General features: G+C 51.4%; 2 protein-coding genes across 8 annotated transcripts in view; one reads left to right on the forward strand and one right to left on the reverse strand.

Annotated features, from left to right (window-relative positions):
- Chaf1a (chromatin assembly factor 1 subunit A) overlaps positions 1–9,115 on the forward strand; it is a 29,800-nt gene extending 20,685 nt beyond the window's left edge. For 2 of the 4 annotated variants that reach the window (XM_051177566.1, XM_051177565.1), the window contains exons 6-14: positions 10–70; positions 333–401; positions 3,555–3,781; positions 4,042–4,207; positions 4,310–4,390; positions 4,612–4,704; positions 5,331–5,574; positions 6,209–6,660; positions 8,495–9,115. In XM_051177566.1, coding sequence (XP_051033523.1) covers positions 10–70; positions 333–401; positions 3,555–3,781; positions 4,042–4,207; positions 4,310–4,390; positions 4,612–4,704; positions 5,331–5,574; positions 6,209–6,660; positions 8,495–8,638 — 1,537 coding nt within the window. In that variant the 3' untranslated portion in view covers positions 8,639–9,115. Of the gene's footprint in view, positions 1–9; positions 71–332; positions 402–3,554; positions 3,782–4,041; positions 4,208–4,309; positions 4,391–4,611; positions 4,705–5,330; positions 5,575–6,208; positions 6,661–8,173; positions 8,249–8,494 lie in introns of those variants that run through there. The other 2 variants (XM_051177567.1, XM_051177568.1) reach the window with 2 other exon arrangements.
- Positions 9,116–9,435: 320 nt separating this feature from the next.
- Ubxn6 (UBX domain protein 6) lies at positions 9,436–15,469 on the reverse strand. 4 transcript variants are annotated; one of them, XM_051177571.1, is made up of 11 exons: positions 15,286–15,469; positions 14,131–14,294; positions 13,776–13,840; positions 13,487–13,615; positions 11,914–12,011; positions 11,689–11,764; positions 10,905–10,989; positions 10,608–10,827; positions 10,402–10,532; positions 10,182–10,330; positions 9,436–9,940 (listed from the first exon to the last, which is right to left on the reverse strand). In XM_051177571.1, the coding sequence occupies exons 1-11, from the start codon at positions 15,366–15,368 to the stop codon at positions 9,812–9,814; spliced, it is 1,329 nt and encodes a 442-aa protein (XP_051033528.1). In that variant the 5' UTR covers positions 15,369–15,469; the 3' UTR covers positions 9,436–9,811. The 4 variants fall into 4 exon arrangements, with proteins under 4 accessions (XP_051033528.1, XP_051033529.1, XP_051033530.1 ...); XM_051177572.1 differs by lacking the exon at positions 15,286–15,469 and adding an exon at positions 14,922–14,943; XM_051177573.1 differs by lacking the exon at positions 13,776–13,840 and having other exon boundaries at positions 15,286–15,435.
- Positions 15,470–18,670: the final 3,201 nt, after the last annotated feature.

Raw genomic sequence — 18,670 nt, forward strand, 5'->3', positions numbered from 1 at the left:
GTCTCCCAGGGCTAAACTGGAGGAGAAAAGGAAGAAAGAGGAGGAGAAGCGGTTACGGGAAGAGGAGAAGGTAGCCTGGCTGCCCGCCCTGCCCCTCTTTGACACTGCAGCATTAGGGTGCTGTTTGTGTTTCAGTATTGGGGCAGTAGCCCCCACAGGGACTGTACACCTACTACTCAAATCCCACCTTGCCTCCCTAGGCTGCCATCAGCACTAGTTCCTTGCTGGGCAGATGCCTCATGGGTTAGGGTTTTGAGACTTGCAAGCTCAGTATTGCCTTCCCAGAGGCCCTGGTATAACTGCTGTCCTATCTCCTTTCCTCCCTACCGCAGCGCATTAAGGCAGAGAAGGCTGAGATCACCAGGTTCTTCCAGAAGCCAAAGACTCCACAGGCCCCCAAGGTGAGCGCCACCTCAGCTCTGGGTGCAGTCAACTGCTTTTGTGAGCAAGCCAGATACTGGTGTCTTCTGTTGTTCTTCACCATATTTTCAAATTTGATTTTATTTCTAATTGTATAAATTTGTCCCCATTCACTGTTTTTTGAGACCATTTCTTGGAGCCTGTCACCTATTAATTGCCTAGACTGATTGGAACTAACCTGTGGCTGGCATCGAAGCCCTAGGTACAGAGAAGCTCAGGGTGCCAGAGAAGTGGATGGCCTGATGCTGACCTTTCACCCAGCTAGCTCCCCTCATTGCTCAATGTCAGGTCCCCTCTCCTGACACGCTGTGGCATCTGCTGCTCAAGCACCAGTCGCATAGTGGCTTTGGTGGCTTGGGTGATTCAAGCACTGGCTATGGCATGCTAAATCTAGTTGAGTGTCATTTCCCAGGCCATGCTAGAGTTCACTATGTAGGTTGGGTTAATCTTGAACTCACCATCCTCCTTTAGCACTGGGGATCCCCTGCTGGGATTTCAGGACTGAGTACCTACCAGGGGCTGTGCTGTGCAAGGTCTTATATTTGCATGCAGTGTGTCATCTTGGTCAACATGTGACAGCACAATGCTTTAGGTTCCAGTGGCAATTTCCTGAGGCTACTTGGAAATGGCCTTGCTTATTGGGAAAGCTGTAGTAACCCTGGCCAGCTCGCATCCTGTGGGAACTGAGGCTGAAGGCAGCCCCTCCCACCTTGCCATGCATGACAGTTGCTCTTTTACCTTAGTCTGTGGGGAACAGGTTTGTTATGCTATTGTCAGCTCAGTGAAGCATCCTGTATCCAGTTGTGAGTCTGGTTTTGTTCCTCCATCAAGTCCCCAGCCAATTAACCTGTGAACTGGCTCAGCTCCAGCTGATTGGCCCTTGGCCAGACCCAGTGACAAAACCTGCTCACATTATGATAGAAAGCAAGACTGTGGAAGGGTTCAGGGTCTCCCGAGGAAGGCCCTGCTGCAGCCCGCACTGTGTTACAGTGGCTTGCCATCTCTTGGGCTTTGTTCCTTCTTGTTCTGCTGGTTATTGTTTTGATTTTTGCTTGGAAAGTTTATGTTCTGTTGCTTTGACTCTGCTCTAGGTAGGGAGGTTGAGATTATGAGATATGTGATGTGGCATCCAAACTCAGGTCCTCTACAAAGCAGCATACACACTTAACCCATGAAGCATCTCCTCTGACCTTGGTTTATGATTATTGGGTAAGAGTGTGAGTGCACATGCCATCACACACATGTGGAGCTAAGAAAACAGCTTAAAGGAATCAGCTCTACTGTGGGTTTCAGGGCTTGAACTTGGGTCATCAGGTTTGGCAGCAAGCACTTCTATCCTCTGAGTCATTTTGTTGGCCCCCGATTTTTTTTTCTTTATTATTTGTTATTATATGTTTGTGTACACAGAAGTCAGAGGATAACTTTCTGTAGTTGTTTTTCTCCTCCTACCTTAGACAGGTTCTCACTTCACCAGGCATAGGTGATGAGCTCTTTACCTCTTAAGCCAACCTGCTGGCCCTTCTTAATATAGTAGATCTTTCCGCCATTAGCTTGGTTGGAGCACTAGGATCCTGGGTGCCCAGCTGAGCTGTGACTGTCTCCTGTCTTAATGCTACAAGAGGGTCCTGGCCCCATAGGAATAGCTGCTGGTTCTCTGCCTCAAGGCTTTGAGAATACTGGGACACACCGGGACCTGGCTGCCCTGCAAAAGGCCAGGCTTGGATGGCATGGTTTTTAGGAGTTCTTGGACTCTCTATCAACTAAGCAGACTGGCCCTGCACAAGTGCAGCCCTGATATGTCAATGATATTGACATTCAGAGAACTTGAATTCACAGCCAATGGTGGGATGACCAGTCCAGCCACACAGGATAAGGACCCTGTTGGGGACTCCTGTGTTTTCACTGAGAGACTCTCTTTGTGTGGGGGATGAGGGGTTGAAACAAGTTTTCCCCATATAACAGCCTTGGCTGTTTTGGAACTCACTCTGTAGACCAGGCTGGCCTTGAACTCACCTGTCCCCTGTCTGCTGAGTGTTGGGATTGATTAAAGGCTCACTGTTGGGCATTGTGAGACTCTTAATGAACCTGTCCATCCATCCATTGGGTCACAGTCCATATCCCTAGCATTTTCAGAAGGAGGTGGCTCTGAGCTCTGCCATGTGCCCTCCCTGAAGCCTGAGCTGCTGCTTGTCTCTGGTCTCATCCATTCATCCTGGTCATCCTAGTCATCCAGGTTCACACATTAAAATTGGTTTTCTTGGATTAGAGAGATTGCTAAGTGGTTAAGAGCATTGGCTACTGGCTACTCCTCCAGAGGTCCTGAGTTTAATTCCCAGCAACCACATGGTGGCTCACAACCATCTATAATAGGATCTGATACCCTCTTCTGGTGTGCAGATCACTCATAAATGAAATACAAATAAATAAAACAAACAAAAATGGTTTTCTAGAACTCAGTGACTTTGACAAAAGTTGGGGGCCAAAAGGCCCTCACCATGACTAAGATCTGGAAGGTAGGATCAGGGGAGACACCTTGCTTGGCATATATAAACTCAAATAACAAAATAAATGGACACTTTCTGTGGACTTTTGTTTTATGTATTTTGAAAGTTTTGCCTGTAGCACATGCATGTAGTGCCCACAAGGAACCCAAGGACAGCATCCCCCGGAACTGGAGTTTCAGACAGTTGTGATCTGCCATGTTGGTACTGGGATTTGAACCTAGGTCCTCTAGAACAGCAGTCAGTGGTCTTAACTGCTGAGCCATCCATCTCTCCAGCCACTAAATAAATGAAAAACAGACTGTGAAGGCCAGGCATGTCAGCTCATGCTTTTGTCACCAACCTGGGCTACAAGAGAGGCTGTGTCTCCACAGATGGGGTTGAAGAGTCAATGGGGTGGAGGTAGCTTTCAATTGGCCTTGTTTGAGATCTAGCCCCATTACTACAAAGAAGGAAGACCCCCCAAAGTCTTCCAGCACCCAAGCAGCTCCCTCTGGCCACTCTAGTCCTATGTCCACCAAGTGGCAGTACCTACATTAATGCACCTGGGCTAGCAAAGCCTCTGACCTGAGCACCTGGACTTTCCACGATGTACTCACCTGCCAACATTGCATTGGGTTGTTCCTATTGTAGACCCTGGCCGGCTCCTGTGGTAAGTTTGCCCCCTTTGAAATCAAAGAACACATGGTGCTGGCTCCTCGGTGCCGGGCTACCTTGGACCAGGACCTGTGCGATCGGCTGGACCAGCTCCTGCAGCAGCAAAGTGGAGCCAGCTCCTTCCTCAGCGACCTGAAAAGCCGGCTGCCCCTGAGGTCTGGACCCACCCAGGTCTGCAGCCGCAACACCAACATCATGGACAGGTGAGACCTGGCACACCAGGCCACAGGAGAAGCTGGAAAGTGGTCCCATGCTGCTTGTTGCTACTGACCCCTAGAGATACCATCTCCCTGGGTATCTTTCTTGGTTGCTAGAGTATGTTACAGAGGGCCTCTGGGGCACACCATGGCACCTCCTGTGTTCTTGGGTGCATCAGTAAGGGCAGTCCTGAGCAGTTCCTGGACAGGCAGGTCACATGGCAGCCAGCCATGAGCACAATACTGAGCACAGTCTGACCACTCAGGGACGTGGTTATTGTGGAGAGCAAGGTGGATGGCGTGCCTGAAAGGAGGAGGTTTGGCCGCATGAAGCTCCTGCAGTTCTCAGAGAATCACCGGCCAGCATATTGGGGGACATGGAACAAGAAAACAGTAGTCATCCGCCCCCGTGACCCCTGGGCCCAGGACAAGGTGAGCCCTGGTGTTGGGGTCCCCATCCCTGTAAAGTGGGGGACACTTTTCTGTGCTACTTGCTACTTTATGCCATGATGCTCATGTACATTTTCCCTCTAGAACCTTCTGGACTATGAGGTGGACAGTGACGAAGAGTGGGAAGAGGAGGAACCTGGAGAGTCCTTGTCCCACAGTGAGGGGGTGAGTAACCCCAGTGGGGACGAGTGGCCTCCACGCCAGTTGCAAGAGCCACTGTACAGTTTTCTGATGTGGGGCACATGTGAGGCCAGTAATGGCCCTTAGGCAGTCTCTATAAGCCCCTCATTGCCTGCATGGGTACATGTATTTGTGGGAGACCAGGCTGGCCTTGAATTCTGATGCCTGTGTTGTGTGTGTTGTGAGCTCTTCTCATTTTCTTCGAGGATGAGGATGATGATGTGGGGGAAGATGAGGATGAGGACGATGGCTTCTTTGTGCCCCATGGGTACCTGTCTGAGGACGAAGGCGTAACTGAGGTGAGGTCTCTTGCTCGGGTTTGTTGTGGGGTATTGGGGTGATCAGCTACTGTGGCTTGGGCTCCTGTGAGCAGGTGTAGGGCTTTCTCTGCTGCAGAGTGATTGGCATGCAGCCTGACCTACAAATCCCACCTTCACCTAGAGTTCTAACAAACCTCCTAAAGAAAGCACAGGCCTGGCCCACAGCTCCAAAAGGTCCCTGTGCCCCTTACATGCTCTCCCATAAGAGGCCATGGAGACTTTTAGTGGTGTCCTTAGGCCCTGAGCTGGTTGCAGTTTTAGGGACCCTGAATAGGGTGGCTGGTGTCAGACTGGCTGTGCCATCTCATCTCTGGCCATGTTGTCATTGGGCAGTCCAGACCCTTTTGGGCAGAGTGTTTGCTTTGGGGCTGGCAATTTCATCACCTGTTAACTAGGTCATAGAAGCCAATAGGCTGGACAAAGAAAGCCACCGGAATAACCTGACTCATCACACAACTTAGGGTGTGAACTGACCCCTCTGGCTTTGCCCTTCACTGCTACCTCCTCACAGGGCCTAGTGCTGGCTCTCGGTAGCTTAGTGCCAGTGCTGAGTTGCCAGAGAGCATGGGCATTATTAAACAAGGGTTTGCTCCCTGTCCTGCCAGGAGTGTGCGGACCCAGAGAACCACAAAGTGCGCCAGAAGCTGAAGGCCAAGGAATGGGATGAGCTCCTAGCCAAGGGCAAGCGCTTCCGCATACTGCAACCTGTGCAAGTGGGATGTGTATGGGCGGCCGAGGCAGCCAACTGCTCAGGCTCTGACTTGAAGCTGCTGCAGCAGTTCACCATGTGCCTGCTGGAGGCAGCACCCCCTGAAGAGCCAGAGCCCAGGGAGAAGAGGGACCAGCATAGTAAGTGGAGTCTGGGCATAGCGCTTACTGGGGTATCCTTGTTGAGGTCTCATATCTCCAGAACCTGTGTGTGGACAACCATCTGCATGCACAACTAGCAGGGCCTTCTGCTCATCTGTATGGCAGCTTGCCCTTTTAAATTTTGGCACTGGATATAAAACACAGGATTCACATGTGCCTGCTAAGTACTCACCATTGAGCCACATCTGTCTTGCTATCCGTGACTATTTTAACTTTATTTCTTTTTGAGTCCATGTCTTACATTGTGACCCAGACAGGTTATGAAGTGTTCTTGAACTCATGATGGTCTTCTTGCCTCCACCTGAGTGCTTTGATTGCAGTTCAGGCCTGTCTCCTTGATGATTACTATAGTAGGTCACACAGCAGAATGTCAAGTCAGAATTGAGACCTGGACTGTGCAGTTCCCTCTGTCTTAAACCCTGGGACACATGTGGCTCAGAGAGAGGAATGGACACTCAGGAGGAATATGAGGGTACACACAACTGACCACATGGCATTGCTCAGTGGCACTGGGGAGCAGGAATGTGGCTTGGCCAGTCTTAAGTTTTCTTTGAAGTGTGCCTTGGTTGGGGCCCTCTTAAGACTTCATCTCTAACCCTGTCTCATCCCACAGTCCTGGCCCAGCTGCTTCCGCTGCTACATGGCAATGTGAATGGGAGCAAGGTGATCATTCATGAATTCCAAGAGCAATGCCGCCGCGGCCTGCTGAGTCCCCCAAGCCCCACTTCACACCCACAGACCTCTAACTCGGAAGATACTGTGGCCGTGCCATCCAAGGCCAGGCTGAAGCGCCTCATCTCTGAGAACTCGGCCTATGAGAAGCGGCCCGACTTCCGTATGTGCTGGTACGTGCACCCACAGGTGCTCAGGAGCTTTGGCCAGGAATGCCTGCCTGTGCCCTGCCAGTGGACCTACATCACCGCCGTGCCCTCAACACCCAGGGAAGACAGTGGCAATGCTTCCACCGAGGGGCCTGGTCAGGTCACACCCATGCCAATCAAGCGGAAGCCAGCAGCCACCATGTGCATTACACAGTTTATGAAGAAAAGACGGTACGATGGACAGGTGAGCTACAGAGGGTGTGTGCCTTGCTCACCCATGCATAGAGGAGAGCTTTGTGGCACTGGTTCCCTCCCACCTTCGTGTGCGTCTTTGGGGTGGAACTGGCTGCCAGGCTTGTACAGCAATCACCTTTACCCACTGGGGCATGGTTGTATCTGCAAGAGCAGCTGCCTCTACTGCTGCATCTTACTCCTCATGCCGATGTGACCCAGAGCCCACAGTTGGCTGAGGAGCTGGTTCTTAGTGACCCAGCTGTTATTACTACCATCAGGGTTATCTGGAGTTGCTTCCTTTCCCCAAGAGCCTGTGCCCACTTGCCCTCCCACACTAGCAACCATGTGTCTATGTCCTCAAATGTCATAATCAGGTTCACACAGCAAGTGACCCCTTAGCCTGCTACTGCTTAATTCATTCTTGCTCAATAGCTCCCTTCTAACTCTGAATGGTACTTTGTGCACATGGATGGCTGAAGTGCCATCTACTGAGCTACATGGGCACAAGCGTGTGACATAGCATCAGGACCCTGTGCAGCCGTGCCCACTGAAGTAATGTCAGCGTTTTTTGTTTGTTTGTTTGTTTGTTTTCTTTGAGATGTCCTTTCTGTCACTGGAAGTCTAGCTCGCTCACCATGAGTTGACATCTCAGGTCCTCTTCTGTGATGTTAGAAGGCTAGGTTAGGACATAGGCTCCAAGTGTTGCCTGACACTGGCTACCACTGTGGATGGACACTCTTCTTGTTCTCCTCTTAATGATCTGTCATATCCCACATGAGCAGGAAGCAAGGCTCAAGGTTACACTTTGCTGTCAGCCTTAGCCCTGAGGTCCATGTGCCCCACAAAGCATAGTGGTGGGCTTTTGCATTTTGTGACTGGAGGTGCTGCCTGCAGAAGGTCCAGGCCCAGCATGGTGCTCACACAGTGCCCTAGACTTCCAGATTGTGTTCTTTAGCAGCCCAGTGTTCCATCAAACTCACTAGATCTGCTTGGAGGAGTGGATGCTAGGTCCAGCCTTCCCAGGTGTCTGACCCCCTTGGGGAGGGCCAGCTATGCTCTTGAATGTTCTATATTCATTTAGAGTGCAGAGTAGTTCAGACTTTAGCTGGAGCTGTGATCACACCAGACTATACTGTGCATCACTGGGCCAAGGGTGCCCCAGTCTTGGTTTTCCCTGTTTTAAGGATTTATCATGTTTTTATGGGTGTGTGTGCATGTGAGCACAGTATCCATGGAGTCTCTCAGAGGGCACAGATCATCTGCAGCTGGGGGTAAAAGCATTTGTGAACAGCCATATGGGTACTGGGGACCAATTTAGGTACCTTGCTAGAGGAGCCAGGGCTCTTAACCACTGGCTGGCTTCAACTCTTGATCCTGCCCCAGTCTCCATGCCACCATGCATAGATGAAGGCAGACATCTCTACAAGAGGCATGCAGACTTATGGAGAAGCAGCTGGCTTCCTTCTGTCGGGCTGTTTCTTCACCATGTGGGGTCACCCTGGCTACATCTGTCTCTTCCCCAGAAGCCCATGAACTGGCCAGGGATCCTCACAGCTGCAGGAGCCTCCAAGTCTTAGCCACCAGGAGAAAGAAATGCCAAGAAAGTAGGTGTTCCATTGGTTCTTTGAAACCAAAGTTGAGAAGCCAAGCCTCTCAGGTTGCTCTTGGTGCTGCTGTTGGCACTTTTTAGATGGGTATGTGGCTCATCTTAGCAGAGGGCTTGTAGCCATAGACCCTGGTGTGGACACTGTCACTGTCCAGGACAGTGTGTTGGGGAGTAGATGGGTCAAGATGCTGACAGGCTGTGGTTTTTTTTTTTTTTTTTTTTTTTTTTTTTTTTGCAGGTTAGCTCTGGGGATATAGATGGCTTCCAGGCAGACACAGAAGAGGATGAGGAGGACGACACAGACTGTATGATCGTGGATGTGCCAGATGTTGGGAGTGACATATCAGAGGCTCCCATGCCCGCACCCACACCTTGCAAATGACAGATGTCAAGTTGAAAGACCCAGGAACTCCTGGGGGAAAGTGACTTGGGCTGTAGGGAGTGGAGTGCAGGTGCCTGGAGCGCAAGGCTCGTATCTGACATGGCCTGGGCAGTGGTGGCCATGCCTCCCCTCAGCCTTGTAGAGCTGAGAGAGGTGGGGATGGGCACTAGCAGCAGCCTGCTCTGTGGCACTTGAGCAGCCACCACCAGACTTGAGCCTCCTGCTGACTCCCATGTACAGAGCACTTTGTCCGACATCCCAGGGTGTGGAGTCGAGAGGAGGCCTGAGCAGTTACTTCTAAACTATAAAGCACCTGGGCTGTGTGCTGATCTACCCTTCATAGTTAAGCATTATTGACAGCTGACTGACAGGTGCCTGTTATGGTCAAACACCTGCTAATGAATTGTGCCAGGGACGCTGAGGCTGCTATGGCAAGCCCTGGGCAAACGTGAACATGTATAAACATACTCTACCTGAGCCTGTCTTGTCATGACTATCATGTTACACTGGTGTGTCCTTCCACCTGTCCCCTGCAAAGGTCCTGGGCCCAGCCAGAGCTTGGTTAGGATGTCCCCAGCAAGATGGATGTGTCCCTCGAAAAGGGGTCCCTACCGTCGTCTTCCCTAAGGGAAGTGCCATGCCTGACCTGTTCTACCCCCCACTCCCAGCATGTGCACTTTGGTGATGCCCTTGTTCCTCCAGTGCCTCCAAGAGGCTGCTTAGCCTGGACCTGTTTGGCTGTAGGATTTCCACTGTCACAGTGGTGCCTTGTGTGGCTTGATGAAACACCAGGAGGCTGGGTTTAAATAGCCTGTTTATTTGGGTTCATAACTTAGGAATTAGAGCTCCATGCTGCCAGGCACCTGCTCTTTCTGCTGTTTCCAGCACAGGTATGGGGCAGGCTGCTTCCATCCAATCTGTGAGGCCTGTGCTCATGTTACAGACTGCTCTGCCACAGAGGTGCCCACCCAACCTGTGCTTGGCTCCCAGTGGCTCTACACTCCTCAGGTAGGGGCAGGCCTGTCCCTACAGCTCAGAGGACTGTACTACTGAGATGGGACCCTGTTCCCAACTCTACTGCTACTAGTGTCCCTTCTATTGCTGGAGGCTCAGGGTAAGGAATAGGTTTGGGGGACAGCATGAGACAGCACATGCTGCCAAGCCTGCTTTTATTCAGGAGAGCTGTTCAATGGTTGCAAGCAGCTCAGGCCTCAAGACAGATGTGGCTGGCTCGGCTCCTGCAGCCCTCATGTCCTCCAACACTGAAGCATCCCAGCAGAAGGTCAGCAGGGCAGAGGGTACCTGCAGGGCAGACAGAATGTCATCCACGTTATGACACCATCCCAATCCTGTTATGGCTGTTAAGCCAGACTGCCCTCAGACAGGTAGGTGACATACACCTTCTCCATACAGATCCCTGGAGTCAGCGCTTGAGAGGTAACCTCCATCTTACAGGAGGGAAACCAAGGCATTGAGACAGTAGTACAAGCCCACCAAAGTTGATCCAAAATTCTGGAACCTGTGATGCATAACCCCAGCTCACCAGCCCACACTCGTTCAGGGCCAGGGCTTCATCCTCCACCAGCCTCTGTCCACCTGAGGCCCTCAGCTCAAAGGGCAGCCAGTCATTCTGCAATGCCTCACGCACAAACTGGAAGAGCACAGGTAGCCGCTCCCGGGCGTAGAAGGTCCCTGTGGGGTACAGAGCATGAGCTAGATGGTGAAGCCAGTCCATTACCCACCCTGGGCTGGAGGCCACGCACCCTGCAGCAGGCAGCCATCAGGCAGGCGCACACGTAGTAGGGCATAGGTGTACTTGCGCAGCTCCCGCTGCTCCTCCTTTTCACGCATGGCCTTGGTCCGCAATGAGCTCAGCCGCTCCACAGCCTCACTTCTGCCGTGGGGTCAAGCATGGTGAGGCTGCAGCCCCAGGAATTGCCCCCTTCACCTCCTCCACACATGGGCCTACCTGAGCCTTTGCTCGCGTTTCACCTCCTCTGCTGTGAGGCTGAAGAAGTCGGGAGGGAGCTCAAAGTGCGAGGCCAGGGCCGAGGGACGGAAGACACGGCGCTGCCGGTCCAACATGGCTCGCACTGGCTCTGCACCCAGCAGCTGCTGCTTGTGCTGCTCCAGGCTCTGCGGCTGTGCTCGTGTGGCTTCACCCAGCACATAGAACTCCTCAGAACCTTCTGCAGAGGTGTCACAGTTGTCCCTGTGTTCTGTACACCGCCCCTGCCCCCTCCCACCTGCCTGGCCGCCCTCTCACCCTGATCTGGCACTGGCAGTGTCACCTTCTTGAAGCCAATGGCTTCGAAGAACTCATGAGTACCCTCCAGGCAGTTGATGCGCTCCTGGGGATAAGGCACACATGTCACCCAAGCCCAGGACACCTTGCACCACTGGAATTGATACCAAGCAGCCCACTGGCACCTGGCTGAAGAGCCGCAGCTGAATGAAGAGCTTTTTCTTGATGCCATATAGGAATGGCACTGGCCATCATGGCTTTGTGGCTGTAGTTAGGACACTGTTGTGGGCACAGGCTGGGGTGGCTGCACCCACAAGCCTCATGTCTATTTGTAGGACAAATGTCACAGGGTGACTTCTCAAAGTATTCAAATTGAAGAGGCTACTCACTCCAGGGATCTAGGTCCCTAACCCCAGTAATTTTCAATCATAGACCCAACATGTTTGTGGTCTTCAAAGTCAAGATCCTATACTCAAAAACTCAACTGGGGCTGGTGAGGTGGCTAGGTTAAGTATGATACTGGTGTTCCATCCAGGACCCATGTGGTAGAAGGAGAGTCCCAACCCCCACAGATTCTCTTTCCTCTACACTCATGCTATGACTCATGCACCCACATGTAAATTAAATACATGTATGAGAAAAGGATAAGTGCATGTCTACATCCCACTGATTTGGAAGCTGAGGCAGGGGCATTTCTACATACTGACATCTGGTGTCAACAAAAGTGAAGTCAAAATCTAGACAACATTGCAATATGCCCATCCCATGCCCAGTGACCCCAGAACAGCCTGTGGCTGCAGCGCACCTGAAACACCTTATTCTGCAGTTTGATTTTCTGATACTTTTCCTCCTCTGGGTGCAAATGGATGTTGTCCAGATACCTGTGTGGGGCATGAGGCACATGCAAATGATCACCCAACTTCACTCTTCTTCCACCCCTGGACCTCACACAGCTAGAGCAAGCATCGTGCTTACAGCACAGGGAGGATGACCCCCAATGCTCAGACCCCTTGGGTAAACTGAGGCTCACTTGGCAATGGTGTCCACTCCCAGTTTCACGCGATCCCGGTCTCTATTGAATGTATGTATCTTCATGATGGAGGCAGCCACGGGGTCTGTGGAGAAGTGCTGGGGGAAGGAGGGCATGCTAAGGACCCTACAAGACTGCAGGGGGATGAGCAAAGGGGCAACAACCACAGCCATCAGGCCACTGTGACGTAAACTAAGGCTAGCCATGAGTGCTTGACAGAGGGCAAGGAACATGCCTTCAGTGGAGGCTACTTGTGCCATGGGGAAAAAAAAGCAAGCAGGAAGGGGAGACTACATCCCTTCAGATGCCTGGGTCTCTTGTGGCCATACAGCTGTGCCTTGTGAACCATAGCACCTGGCTGAGGTCCCCTTAGCTGCCAACCATGTAACTCCTAGATGCTGTGAGAAGCTGGGACCATGGTAGCTACAGTGGGTGTCAGGTAACAGAGGGACCATTAACATCAGCAAATCTGAGTGGCCGATATGATACTGGAACCCAGGAATACACTGGTGGGTGTGGGATAAAGCAGTATTGGGGTTGTTAATCATGAGCTATGGTCAGAAGACCCACAAATTGGAAAAGCCAGACAGCTCCCAGGAAGATGAAGCCACAAGCCAATGGATGTGAGGCCTCTAGCTGCTGGACAAGGCAAATCTGGAACCTCCATGGGGGGGGGGGCCAGCCTTCCCAACCTGGATTTACCCCAGCAAGTCTTAAAGGCTTGTGCTAGACTCCTAACACCACAGTTCAGGACAGAAATGCACATCTGAAGCTACCAGGTACTGTCAAAGCTGGTTACAGGTGTGTGCATGTCCCCTTATTCCCAGTTTTGTGTGTGTGTGTTGCATAGGCCAGCCCAAAATTTGAAATCTCCTGCCTCAGCCTCCTGAGTCAAAGGACAACAGGAATGTACTGCCACATCTACTTTTCCTCTATTTTCTGAGCCTTCTATGCTTCATGTGCGGATGGGACAAAAATACAGGGTCAGCTCTTGAGCCATCAGAGAACTTGCCAGGTGCAGTAGTTTGAATAAGAATGCCCCCCACAGGCTCATGTAGTTGAAGGCTTAACCACCAGGGAGTAGCACTATTAGAAATGATTAGAAGGCATGATCCTGTTGGAGGAATTGTGTCACTGGGAGTGGGTTTTGAGGCTTAAAAAGCCCTTGAATCAGTGGTGGCATATGCTTCTGATCCCAGTACTCAGCAGGCAGAGGATGTGAGTTGGAGTCCAGCCTGGTATATAAACTGAGTTACAGAACAACCAGGGCTACACAGAGAAAAAACTGTTTCCAGGAGGAAAAAAAGCCCATGGTAGGCCCTATCTCTCGATCTGTTTCTTCAAGCACATCAGGACCTGTAACTCTCAGCTACTTCTTGAGAACTATGCCTGCCTGCTACCATGCTGCCATAACAGACTAAGCCTCTGAAACTGTAAGCCAGTACAAATAAACACTCATTTTTTAAGAGTTGCCTTGGTCACTGTGTCTCTTCACAGCAATAGAATAGCTACTAAGTCACTGGGTTTGATGAGCATCTGTGGTACCATGTGTCTAGTGATTCAGGCCACTCACCGATAGGATGGCCTCCTTGATGTGGGTATCCCGTTGATCCCTCCTCAGGGTGGCACCTGTGAGTGGGCAGATGAAGTACACACCAGGCACTGCCAGGTGGGGAGAGATTTCCTCTTTGGGTTCAGGTACCTGAAGACAGACAGGACACGAGGCTCTTGCCCACAGCTGTCATCCCTCCCTCCAAGGGTCTGTCTCCCCACTGTCACAGGTGCTGCTCATGTCCCTCGCCTGGAAGCTATTGCCTCCACACTGCCCCAAATCACTGCGCAGTCCCCAGTAGATACTGTACCAAGTTGGTCGCAGGAGTCCCTGGGCTGTTGCTGGAGGTGGCTTCAGCTTGAAGTTCCTTTCTCACTGGGAGAAGGAGGGTGTAATGGGGATAGAGTGAGCACTCCAGCCTGAGCCCAGAGACTCACTCAGCCATACCCATGACCCTCTATGGTGGGGGAGGTGGAGGGGTGGCACTGGCCTGAGAGCTAGCAGCTCTCCCTGCCAATGCACCAAGGAGTAGAAATCTAGTCTCTGGTCTTGTCCAAGTCTCCATCAAAGGACCACTGGTGTCATGTCTCAGTAGGACCCACTGCTGCCCTCTGTGGACCTTCTCTCATTGAATTACCCCAAGTGCCACCCAGCACAGAACTCACCCTGGTTCCGGATGGAGTCCTGAGATGTGGGACCCCGGGCTCGGGGCTGCTTCTGTTCCAGTCGGGCCAGGGCAGCAGCAGCAGCCATCTGTGCCTCATTGGTGGGACCCTGGCGGGGCTGCTGGAAGGCCTGTTGTGGAGACTTTTCTTTGGGGGTCTTCTCTCTGGACAGACATGGGGACCTGAATATCATAATGGCATTCACATCTTGCAAAGAGGTGCAGAGATCACAGACACTGAACCTCCAGACACCATCCCCTCCCCTGTCAGGTCCTGGCCTGAGGATGCTGTCAACCACCATCATGGAAGCTGCTCCACGATTAGTAGCTGGACCCCTGGTTTGCCCACCTTCCTTCCAGCCTTGGGCGGCAAGTGCCTCCTTCTCTACTGAACCCCAGGCCCTGGTTATCACGGGGCGGGCCTACGTTCCCTACTCCCCTGAATTATCCTACAGACTTCTCTCTGGTAGCATGTAGCTGTTTCCAGTCTCCACCCTATCCCTTCTGGGCAGTTCCAGCATCTTGCCACACACCCATGCCTCACCCTCCTCTTCAGCACGAACAACTCTCCAGGACCTCTAATACTCCTGCGAGTACCCCAGCTGCCAGTGCCGCCAAAGACATCCCACCTCCTCCCAGAGCCTGCTAGATGCATGCACCCAACCACTCATCAACAGTCTGAGGTTCTCTGGCCTCCACACTCCTCCAAGACCCTTCCATAACCTTTCCCTCCTCGACCCCTCCTAGGATATCACACCCAAGACCTACCCTCCCTCAATCCCTCCACACCACCTGCAAAGCAGTCAATCTCTCACAGTCTCTTCTACCCTCAACTTCGGTCCCGCCTAGGCACCACCCCCAGGGGTTCTTCAATCCCGCAGCTGGCATCGTCCCGTCCCTTTCACCAGCCAGGACTAAGTCTTCTCCAGGCCCGGACGACCCCTCCTTGCCCACAGGCCCCGCCCACAGTCAGTACACGTCACGCCCTCCACTTCAGCCACGCCCACCTCTCCACACTCCTGGGCCACGCCCATCTCCACACCCCGCCCTACCATCGGGTCCCACTCTGCATCTCTTGGAGGGGGCCCAGGCACCCCGCCGGCCCTCCCCGCTCTGTTGGCTTCGTCGTCCCCGCCGCCCAGCCGGTGTCACGCACCCTGCGGAGTCTGTGAGCTTCTGGCCGGGCCCGGCACTCTTGAACTTGATGTCAGCCTTGATCTCCTGGAAAAACTTCTTCATGGCGGCAGCGGCCCGGCGGCGAGGGCCGCGGGGAGGGGGCGCAGGGCCCAGGTGGGGAGGAGCAGGCGGGCAACCACCGGAAAGAAAATATCGCGGCCCCGGAAGTCCCGCCCCACTCACGTGACAATCACCTCTCACGCACCTCGCGGGCTAGACGCCATCTTCCTGTCTGAGGACGCCGTTGCCAGAGCAACAGGCCCGCCTCCCTCAACACAGCCGCTTGCCGCCAGAAGCGAGAGAACATCGCTTCCACTGCTCAGCCTGGATGTGTCCCCAGTACCGCGGAAACCAGGCTTGATGTCAAGAGTTCAAAGCCAACCAGGGCTACAGAGGAAAAAAGAGCATGATGGGAGCACGGAATCCCTTTTGGGAGGAACAAGACACAGAGAAAGACGACAGAGGCATTGGAGCAGGCGAGATCAAAGCTGGCCTGGACTACTCTGCTGGGGATCTACCTTAGTTGGTTCAGGGCTTGGCCAGCATGTGTAAAGCCTGAGTTTAATCTGCAACAGTTCTATCTGGTGAGGTGTGTACATTCAACAGAAAAGATGGATGCTCTGAGTTCAGGCATTGTAGAACACACACTGTTCGTGTAAATCTGCATCAGGACCACTGTGACTGTGTATAAGAGACCCCCAAAATCAGATACTTTACTGTTGATGGTCATTCATTAAAATGAAAGAGTGGAGTGAGCCACTGGACGCTCACTTGAGATTCCAGCTGCTCCCTCCTGCACCTCCCGGCCGTGTGCATGTAATTCTGACCTTGTGGTCTGCCCTTAATCCCAGCACTCGGGAGGCAGAGGAGGCAAATCTCTGTGAGTTTGAGGCCAGCTTGGTCTACAAGAGCTAGTTCCAGGACAGCTTCCAAAGCCACAGAGAAACCCTGTCTTGAAAAAATAACAAACAAATAAACAGCTGGGCAGTGGTGGCACATGCCTTTAGTCCCAGCACTTGTGAGACAGAGACAGGTGAATTTCAGTGAGTTCCAGGACAACCAGGACTGTAACACAGAGAAAACCTATCTTGAAAAGCCATAAAAAGCAATTGTAGATACATGCTTTTTTTGGGGGAGGGATCTGCCTGTCTCCACTTCATGAGTGCTGGGATCATGGGTTTGTACCACCAAGCCCCTCAATATATGTGTTTTAGGGAGGACTCACGTAGCCTAGGCTGGCCTTGAAATTCTGATCCTCCTGCTTCCACCTCCCAAGCATTAACATGATGGTGTGTGTGTGTGTGCAGTGTATATGCACATATGTAGTATGTGAGAATGTGCATGTCTGTTATCTGTACAGAGACCAGAGGAGGACAGGAGACAGCCTCACCCTCCAGTTTATTCACGGGAGACAGGGTCTCTCAATGAACTTGGAACTAGGCTGACAACAAGCCATAGACATCCTCTGGTCTTTGTCTCCCACAGTCTGAATAATCCTGCTTAGGCTCCTGAGTACTGGGATGACAGTCATAAGTGAGCCAGTTCTATGACAATTTTTTAGGTCCTGAGAGGTCTCTGAAGCATAGACAGCCCACCTAGTTCCTAAATACAAAAACAAACATTGTATGGCGTGAGTCAGGATTCTGTCTTGGAAGTTCAGGATAGGGGAGTCACTAACCCTCATTGGCCGCATGGCACATGCTCCATTGTGAACCCCCTTTTATATATATCTGGAGAAACTGAGACACTTAGTAGACAATGTGGGTTTGGCTTATTTATGGAATTGTGTAGTTTGTGGCATGACGTACAGTAGGTGCTCAATTACTGCCTTATAAATAAAAGAAATAAACACTAGGGTGGTTCTCAGTGGAACACTCACCTAACATGCAGGACACCCTGGGTTCCATCCCCAGCACTGCAAAAGCACTTGGAAGGACAATCAATTCAAGGCCAGCCTTAGCTACATAGCTATTCAGAAGCTAGCCTGGGCTAAGTAAGATTCTGTCATAAAAATGAAAATCAGGGGCAGGAGAGATGGCTCAGAGGTTAAGAGCACTGGCTGCTCTTCCAGAGGTCCTGAGTTCAAGTCCCAGCACCCACATGGTGGCTCACAACCATCTGTGGTGAGTCTGGTGCCCTCTTCTGGCTCCATAGAGGTAGGCAAAACATTTGTATACACAATAAATAAATAAATCTTGAAAAAAAAAAAAGGGAATGGGGGTAGGGTGGGAGGGATTGGAGAGACTGCTCAGAGATCAGCATCACTGGCTGCTCTTCCAGAGGTACTGCATTCAATTCCCTGCAACTACATGGTGACTTACAATCATCTACTATGGGATCTGGTGCCCTCTTGTGGCCTGCAGGCAGAATACATAACAAATCTTAAACAATGAATAAAACTAAGATACAGTATTAAAGGGCTGGAGAGATGGCACAGTGCTTAAGAGCTGCTCTTCCAGAGGACCTGAATTCAATTCCCAGAATCCACATGGCAGTTCACAGCTGTCTATGATTCCAATTCCAGGGGATCCAACTCCTTCTTCTGGCCTACTCAGGCACCACACATGCACGTGCATGCATACATTTAAGCAAAACATGTATATTTTAATTTTTAAAAATACAGTATAAAAATAAATTAATATGTAGTAAATTATTGTCCTCAGGTGAAGGAAGAAGGCTGACTGGCTCCACAAAGCTGTCTTCTGACTTCTATACATTTGCTCATGAGCCCACATATATTACGCACAGATTTTTTTTTTAATTTAAGAAATAAAGATAAGGCTGGGTATGGTGGCATACATATTTGATCCCATGACTCAGGCCGGAGACAGAGGCAGGAAGATTTCTGTGAGAGGTCAGCCTGATCTACAGAGTTCCAGACTTCAAGCAATAAAATAATAAAAATACACAAGTTATAAGATTTTCAAGTTTAAAAATGTTTTAAGTATAAAATAGAAATATGTTACGTATTATAAGCAACAAAAAATAAACAGAATTTTAAAATAAAGTGAGCATCGCCTCTGCCCCTCCTCTTTTTCAGCCCGTCCTCTCTCGAGCCCCACCCCTTCCCCTACCTACTGTCGGCGGGAGTTTACTGGCACCGTTGAACCTGTTCTCTTGTCAGCCATTGGTCGAGTCATAGCCAATGGGCTTCATTCTGGAAGGCTGTCAATAATCCGTCTTCTACGCTGATTGGGTATATTTCATCTGGTAACCTCCAAAGGCCTGTTCAGTACGGTTGTATATGTCCCGCCCTTCCTAGGCTCCGCCCCATCGCTTGTTACTGGTTTCTGTCTTCCTTTCAGCTCCAACCCGCCAGTGAGCCAGAAGCCAGGACCACATTCCGCTCTTAGGACACACTCCTA

This window comes from Phodopus roborovskii, unplaced genomic scaffold, assembly GCF_943737965.1.
Source record: "Phodopus roborovskii unplaced genomic scaffold, PHOROB, whole genome shotgun sequence".
Classification (NCBI taxonomy): domain Eukaryota; kingdom Metazoa; phylum Chordata; class Mammalia; order Rodentia; family Cricetidae; genus Phodopus; species Phodopus roborovskii.

Bases quoted from the DNA above. Each gene is read 5' to 3' on its own strand.
- Ubxn6 (XM_051177571.1), bottom strand. From the start codon at position 15,368: ATGAAGAAGTTTTTCCAGGAGATCAAGGCTGACATCAAGTTCAAGAGT. The intron at 13,841-14,130 runs GTGAGTTCTGTG...TCCTTCTCCCAG, and splicing joins GGACTCCATCCGGAACCAGG to TGAGAAAGGAACTTCAAGCT. The intron at 10,331-10,401 runs GTGCGTGGCCTC...TGTACCCCACAG, and splicing joins TGATGGCTGCCTGCTGCAGG to GGACCTTCTACGCCCGGGAG.